The 8,494-nt window shown below is 37.4% G+C and overlaps 1 protein-coding gene across 1 annotated transcript in view; it reads right to left on the reverse strand.

Annotated features, from left to right (window-relative positions):
- Positions 1–5,124: 5,124 nt before the first annotated feature.
- Positions 5,125–8,494, reverse strand: part of SF3B1 (splicing factor 3b, subunit 1, 155kDa) — a 19,675-nt gene continuing 16,305 nt past the window's right edge. Inside the window, exons 23-25 of the mRNA XM_010295259.1 lie at positions 7,845–8,117; positions 7,052–7,268; positions 5,125–5,759 (exon numbers count right to left, since the gene is read on the reverse strand). Of these exons, the coding sequence (XP_010293561.1) occupies positions 5,601–5,759; positions 7,052–7,268; positions 7,845–8,117 (649 nt within the window). The 3' untranslated portion in view covers positions 5,125–5,600. The remainder of the gene's footprint in view (positions 5,760–7,051; positions 7,269–7,844; positions 8,118–8,494) is intronic.

The raw sequence follows: 8,494 nt of genomic DNA on the forward strand, positions 1-8,494 counted from the left end.
ACTCTTTTGGGTGACAGGCAGGGATTGGAGGTCACTATTTCTAAAGTTACCTAAGAAAAGGCTGGAAATAAGTCACCTCAGACCCCTGTCACCCTAAGGTGGTTAACAGCCATCACATCTGGTCTCAATCAAAAGCCAGCAATGAACGACAGCTAGCCTATTCAAAGGCTTTATCATGTATGGTTTTAACACGAAAAACTGGTACAGAGCATTAGGACCAGTGAAAGATGGCATTCTTCAGTGAGAAACGCAAGCTGTCAGAGGAAGCGTGACGAAGGGGAAACAACTTGTACAGCTCATTGAATCAGCTTATTAGCCAGCTCAGTGCAAAAGATGATTGCTAATAAAGAAAAGAAATATTTATCTATCAATGGAAAGGAACACTTTGATATTAAGGTGAGCAAACTGTTTCCTACTTGTGAAAGGAATAGGAGATTCAGAATGAATAAACAAATGGATGTAGACCCTGGAGAAGATGCTAAAAAACAAGCAAACAAACAAAAAATCTCTTTTCATCAACAAAGCAAGCTTTCAGAAAACCTGAAACTTTAATTATGATCACTATCAAGAGGGGTCTCAAGTCAATTACTGTGTCACATCAGCTTTGGGATAAACAGATCAAGTCCAATTAATTTACTCCCTCATTTATTCACAATTCATAAAGCATTTGTTGCTGTTTTGCTTGCAAAGAAAACGACTTACTCGTAACTTCCAGAACATTTGGTCGGGGGCTTGCGTTAGGTGTGAGTACACATAGCTGGATAAAGAGGCAGCACTCCTCACCCAGCAGTGCGCTGGATCTCTTAACCAGGCTTCTGGGAGGCCTTAACAAGCCCCAGATCAGCCCACAACAGTTTCAAGGGGTACAACTCGGAGGGGAGCACAGGGAAGGCTGCAGTTTAAATCACATGGGCCAGAGGGAAAGCCAGCACTGGAGGCCAGGGGCAGCTGAAATCCTTTCAGATACTGCTGGTGAGACTCAAGGCTCTCCAGCATGAAGTACCACACTGATGTACAGATTTATACTTTGGATCACAGTGTCACATTTACCTCTTCCCTTTTTAACCCGCTGGCAGAGAATGAATTCTGCAGTTGGCTCACAGATGTACATTAAATAACAGGCAATCACTTTACTTGCACATCAAGACTTCTCACATGGAGTGAAGAACCACAAATTTGAAAGCTGTTGCCCAGCCCAGCCCAGTCTATTAGAAATGTGGGTATTCATTACAGCAGCTTAAATAGAGGGAAAATATATGTTGCTTAGCTTGGAGAAAAATGTGTAGGAGAATAATCAGTGTGATGCAAAGCTGTCTGAAATTTTATTTCACAACAGTCATTGCACCAAAAGGTTTAAGAAAGTGGCCTTAAGAGACAAACTTGTGCAAAGTAACTGAGAAAAAACTGGTACCATGTAATTTCTGAGTCTCACATGGATGTAAAATTGATAAGGAAAATAGTTTGGTTTGTCTGTAAAGCTAGTGAACAGAATGTATGCCACAGTGATAACAAACATTCTTAAGGTTTCCTAGCATTTATTGTTAAGATCATTCTCTTTATTACAACCATTACCAAGTTCCAACCTTTCTTAACATGTTAGAAGATATTTCACAATGAACCATTTTTTCAGACAGAATTCCTTCATTGACAGGAACAAAACGTTAAAATCTGTTTTGCTAATTTTTAAGGACTCTTACATGCAATTTTACTTAAAAATCATCACATCCATACTTTGCTGCGTAATTCTTTGAAATTCTGCCAGAAAACCCCAAAACCTTATGCTGGGCATCAAACCTCTGTTCTTGTGGAAAAAAATGCCACTCCTTAAGCAATCTCAGGGTCTCTGAAAAGAGGTAAATTAAAATTTACCTTATGTTTGTAACGACAATTGCCAATGCATTTCAGGGTTATTTACAAACCTTTATTTACTAACTTAAAACTCCTCAACTATGCTTTGAGCAGGAACTCAGGCTTGAAGTTCTGCTGTGCTTTAGAATAAGCTTTCCAATGTTCCCTCTGGAGGTACACACAGAACAGCATCACAGAAAAATCTAGCATTTCAGTAACCTTTTGGCATCCCATTTCCTTGTCTTGACAGGCACACACTGACAAGCTCCATCTGACTCCTACAATGACTCTACCAAGGATCAAGAAATTTAATGTAAAAAGCCAGTGAACAGGCTCCATCTGAGAATGAGAGGGGAGCAATGCAGATTTAGGTAGATGCCATGGGAAAATAAGCTGTAAGCAAAATGGGTACAACTGAATCAGAACAGTAGGAGTGAAGGAGGTGGGTGTGTATGTGTGAAATTATATCAGGACAGAAGTATAGAAGCAAGAGAATCCAACTACAAGTGAACATAAAATCAAGGAAACATTATCTTTTTTTTTTTTTTTTTTTTTTGCTGCTCCCAGGAAGTAGCTCAGACAAAACTAATTTTTTAAGATTAGCATACCTTAAGGATAACTGCTAGCCTTGGCTAATTTTAGCCCCATCAGCACAGGCTGTAAAGGGGCATGCTTTGATGGAGAAGTTTAGACTGTAAGGAAATGTAGTGTAGGTATATACAACTGTTGCATCCTTTTTGCCATTAAAAAGGACAAACAAACAAAAAAAATCAGTTACAATTGAGAACCACATTAAGTTGTAAAAATCAGATATTCTAAACTAGGAAAAGCCCAAGGCAGTATTGCTTACTGCAGTACAGCTTACGCTCTCTTAATTCACTGCCTCTTTCCAAATGCATCATTTTAATTGATAAAAAAATAGATTAAAAAAAAAAATCACATACCTTTTTTTTCCCCCCTATAGGTCCTTCCGCCTCATTCTGTATACTGGACGAGCCTGTTCAGAAGAATTGGGGCTGTCAGTGAGGCTTTTATCTATAGAGTTTCTTTTGCAATTCACTGATAAAGTTAGGAGCTGTATGTAAATCGAGAAGGGACGGAGGGAGTGGAAGCTGGAAGGAACACTTGGTTCTCTTTACAAAGAAACCTAAATAGGAAAGATAAGATACTCTCTGGACATTCAGATTTTATGCTTGTACATGTATTTACCACACACCATACAGTAATTCTATAGCAAGATAAACTTCTCAGTTGCCAAGCCATGGCATGTCTCCCATTTTATAAAAAAGCAGCAAAACAGCAGAAGTAGATACTTTGTTCATTTAGACTAGTCTATTTTTCTATGCTAATTGCACAATTAATTATTCATTAATGGAATTTAAATAGCAGTGACCCAATCTTTCCATTCATTTTAACACTTTGCCCTTTGTTGTCCAGAATCAGAAATCTGCAGGTGAGCACCAGCCACAGCCTCAGAGTAAAACTTTCTCATTCATTATTGATTTGAATTTGTACTGGAAAAGAAACATGTTTGTCTACGGATGGACAGATGTTATACTAGTATATCTAGGTAGTTACTTTACTTCCTTCTCCAAAAGTTTTTGCCCTTGGGCAGAACAAAAATGGAAGTCCCGTATTCTTAGATACTGTCCCCTTAATCTGTCCATGCTAAATAAAACTTGGTAGGGTTGATAAAGAACATTGGCAAAATTCTTTAAGAGCTGCTGTAGGCTCCTAGAAAGTCACATCAAACATCATATGACCCAGAGATGGCCTTTTTAGGTAAGAGTTCCACAGATGCACAGAAGTCCCAGGAAGGACAAAAAGGCCTACTAATGACACCACATATAAAGAACTGCACTTCAATACTGCTGCTTCATCCCACATACTCAGGATAGCAAAAAAACCAGCAATGAACACTGCAATTTTATGTACAATTCTGTTTCAAACAACAGATCTCCTTCCCCTTTCCCTCTTTTCTCAGGAAAACAGAGAAACTGTATCTTCCTCAAAAAGATTTATGAAAATACTGTTGAGAATTAAAGTGATGAGCTTGAAGGACACAAAAATGAGAACAAGCTGAAGCTGTTCCATTCCATCTTACTAGAAAATTTTTACAATTTTACTTGTTTACATAACTATTTTGCTAAGACACATCTAGAAGCCAAGAGCCATCACCCATTCCTACCTGTTTCAGAGCTCTCTTTAGGCTAGTCTCTCAAAACTCAGTGGTTTTTTCAGCCCTCCAACCCTCTCTATTGGCACTTGCTTGGTCCTATCTTGCAGAACTACTGAAGAAATGACGATGACAGGCTATCTGTAATACAAACAATATTAAATGAGAGCACTAAAAACAGACTAGAATGCACATTACTCTCCAAGTTCAGCAATAAAGACTTCAAGAAATTCCAACTGTTTTCACGTAACAAACTTTAGAATAAAGCATACTGCTGAAAAAAGTCACTTGTTTCAGTTCCTAACAAATTAGTGCCTTCATAAACAAAAGGGTCACAAGTTGCTGTCATGCCACCCCAAGCCCCTAACAAAAACTTAGGCCTTGAAAGGGAGGGTGGAATTTTCTTATAAGCTGAACAGGAGAAGAATCTCACATTTATGCAAAACAGCAGACAGAAGTCCACTAACATTGCACTGAACTTGGCAAGCTGTAACTTAATCACTCAACTTGAATCAAGGACTCTCAGAACATGCCTGACAGCCAACTACTACCTTTTGTTATGTTAGAAACATGAGGTAGTATGTAATACTACCAGCATGACTTAATCTTGTTTTATGTGGTTTACTGTCAGATACCAATACTACCTTTTTCTTTTTAGTACACGCACAGAAGGAAAAAAGCAAATGAGGAAATAAAATGCTTTTCTTATCTCAAGCTGAAGCATTTCCTATGTCACTCACACACACTTAAACTGCCTCATCTCAGGTGCTGGGGATATTACTTTCCCAGCTCTTTACAGGAATTAGAGCATGGCCTATAAATATCATTTGTCTCTTTATACAGCCATACATGCTAAAAGACATGCTAAATGTGATCAATGTACATAATTTGTGCAACTGATCTTACATGTACCATTTACAATGAACTGCTTAACTTCTGAAAATTTAACAAGCTAATCCATCCCCACAACCTGGATACTGCAGATGAAGCAACAACAACAAGCAATTAAACACTACTTCTTCCATGAAAATAAACTGCCACTAATACAACGGTCAGCCAGACTACAGCTACATTATTGCATGACAGATAGACACATTAACTACAGTTTTTACGTTTTTCTTATTTATTCAAAAGCTAAGGGATGACAAAAAGGGTTAAAATGTTTTATGCCACCTATTTATTACATGAACAAATACTTTAATCCAAAGGGACTCGTTTTACAAGCCCCTCTGTCCAAAAACCACACACAAATTTGTTTTTATACACAAATGTTTATTTCTCAAATAAACTTCCCCTTTAAACACAAGGAATGAAATCTAAATCTTCATAAAGATGAATCCAAAATGAAATTCCTCCAGTACATTGTAATCACTGTTTTCTTGGTCACTACTGGCTTTAACTGTTTAACATCAAAAAAACAAGGACATATTTAAAAAATCATGCTACTGGATTCCTAGCTCTGCCTCTGACCAGCTCTATACTGATCTCCAATATTTTTAAAATTTTACATCATCAAATCTGAAGCATTTAATTGAAGAACAGCTGTGCATTAAACACAAATAACTGAACAAGAAGATTATAAGATGTAATCAAGTTCATAACGAATATAGGTGTTCTTTTCATCGTTATAGATTCTTGGATAATGTGCTATCAGAGCATCCTGTGATCCGATGTAGATTGAATTATATATCTTCCAATAAACATCTCTGACTTTCCTGGCTGGGTGAAACAAACCCTAGAAAACAGAACGAAACAAAATGTATTAAAAGCTTAAGGTCTAAATGTCTATTATTGAACTTAATACAGTTTTGCACAATAAGCATTTAAAAAAGCAATTACAGTAACTAACACCACTTATAAGAAAGAAGATACACTAAACATGTCACTCCCAATTTCTGCAACCATCTAAACTAGCAAGTAGTAAACAAAGTATTATTTACAGACAGATTTTCTTATCTTTTTTTCTGCAAGGAGAAATTCCACTGAATGTATTTCTAGTTTCATATTCTTCTTTTAAAATAAAAATTAAAACCTGCTGCGGTATATTTGGTTGGAACTGGATCTTATCTTTGGCTCTGCTAATTGTGATTTGGGCAGAGCGCACTAAATAGGTCTAATAGTTTATCTTGTGTATTCCTAAAAAATGAGCAGAATACAAAGCTCTAGAAAAAAGTCCTACATGATAAGAATATACAAGTAGCATTTGCAAAAAAATATACTGCACAAGGGGCTTCTTTCACCTTCCTACTGATGTCAGTATCTTTGTGCTGAGGTCCCTCACATAAAAAAAGCCACACAGTGAAATTCCATATCTGCAAATAATAAAATGCTGTCACATCTTCTCTACATTGATCTGCATTACATTCATCCTAGTTTCCCACCTTTTATGTGAGTTTAGATTCTATAGCCAATGCAGCAAGAACTCTAACATGCAATTACACAGAGAAGGAGCCTTCAGGTTTTACTGCTACACATATATTTACAAAAGCTGAACTGACTACTGTTGATGTAATGGTACAACTTCTGATCAAAGCACCATTTTTCTAGTGCTTCACTCTTACAGTTCTAAATGGCTCGCTGTTTTTTGTTGGCTAATGACAAGTAATGTTGATTTACTATTAAGCCTATCCTCTCATTTATCTCAGTTGTACTTGTTCTCATAAGCCTCTGCACTACTAATTTATTCCCCAGTCATTAGTGTCCTCAAAATTTGAGAGATGCTTCCATTTTACAAGTCAGAGTGTGCCAGGCTATTTGAGCCAATTTATATTCTAAGTTACCTGCTATTCCTATGCAAGTTCCTCAGTGTAATGAGCTATCTCACTGTATCGAAATCTCTATCTATTGTGTATTTCAATTATTGAAGCCCTTGGTACAGAATGCCATGTTTAAAGAATACTTTAAAGAGACGAAAAGCCACACTGATCTCCTTTGCTGGAAACAGTCTTCAGTTGACATTTGTCTCCTGGAAGGAAGTCCTGCCTGGTAATTGCTGTCTCTGCTATCCCAGCATACACGAGGACGTACCTGTAAACAATACTGCAACATTCTGCAGGGTCCAATGGCAACTCTGAGGCCCTCCAGAGCCCCCATAACTGCCTGAATAACGTGAGGAGAGGTTTCAAACACATTAGGCCATACATAATTTAACAAATGATTAAGAGAATCTTCACAGCCAAACCCATAAACACCAAGAGACATATGCTGCACCACAGCACTGGCAGTTTGTCTGTGTACAAGATCCCTGCAAAGAGAACAGTGGTTTGTTAATAAGTCATACTTGGAAGCAACGTGACTGGATTGGACAAGCGTAAGATTTCTTTTCAATAACACTTTTTCTGAAAGCACTAATATACACTTTCAACCCTTATTTACTGACAGCAGGAGGCAGAGTAACAAAAAATCAGTAAATTAAAAAAGCCCGAGTTTTCTGAGAAATTACTGCGTTCTAAAGCCACAGCAAAAGTACTAACAACAGAAATTATCAAAAGCAGTTTTAATATAGGAAGTCTCGGCTCAAGATGCTTGCATCATTTTAATCTTTAAAAATATTAGTAAAATAGGAGTACTTAATCTGAATTATTTGCAGACAATGGCTTCCAAGTTATGCTGGCCTATGATGGAATCATAGAATAGTTTGGGTCGGAAGGGACCTTTAAGGTCATCTAGTCCAATCCCCCTTCAATGAGCAGGGACATCTTCAACTTCATTTTTAGCAAACAAGGACAATATGCATAATTGCTATCGTTATAACCCAGTTATACACTTAAAATATATTACTATGGCTAACTGTACCATAGACAGAAAGAAGTGCACTCACCTGTCCATTAAAGCATCTTCAAGCAATGGTGTAACAGCATAAATGTAATCTTTTCCCATCTCTCCAATGTATTCAAACAGGAAGGAAAGAGATTTTAACACACCATTCTGGACATTCAGTTCTGGAACTCTGTATTCATTCATGAGTGCAGGCAGCACTGTGAAAGGTGAGCATGTTTCAGCTACAATAGCAATTGCTACTGTAGTACATACTCGGTTCTGCCTTTCCTGTACTTTCAAGTTATTTAGCAGTGTAGCCAAAACATCGTGGGGTCTGGAAGAGATAACATGCGCATCCACGTCAATAGATTCAGGGAGGATTTGGATAAAATTAGTTGAGTTTCAAACAGCAAGTGGCAAAAAAGCATGGCTTAGCCCCTAAAAGAAGTTTAGATAACTGGGAAACAACATAAATCATGAAACTGTAAAACAGCTTAAGCAACTGCATGATCTTATTTTCATAACTAACATTTTTTACTTTCTCTAGACTTAGCTTTTTCCTGCCTTCTGATGCCTCCTGTGAACTCTGAAGGATAGCAGTAGCCTCCCCATTATTACTCTGATCACACAAGCAATGACAAACTTGTATAAAACTACAGACATTGACAGAAATAGGCAGTGTCCTGTAGAGATAAGCACAGTTACGGCATT

The sequence above is a fragment of the Phaethon lepturus genome, unplaced genomic scaffold, assembly GCF_000687285.1.
Source record: "Phaethon lepturus isolate BGI_N335 unplaced genomic scaffold, ASM68728v1 scaffold16349, whole genome shotgun sequence".
In the NCBI taxonomy this organism is placed as follows: Eukaryota; Metazoa; Chordata; class Aves; order Phaethontiformes; family Phaethontidae; genus Phaethon; species Phaethon lepturus.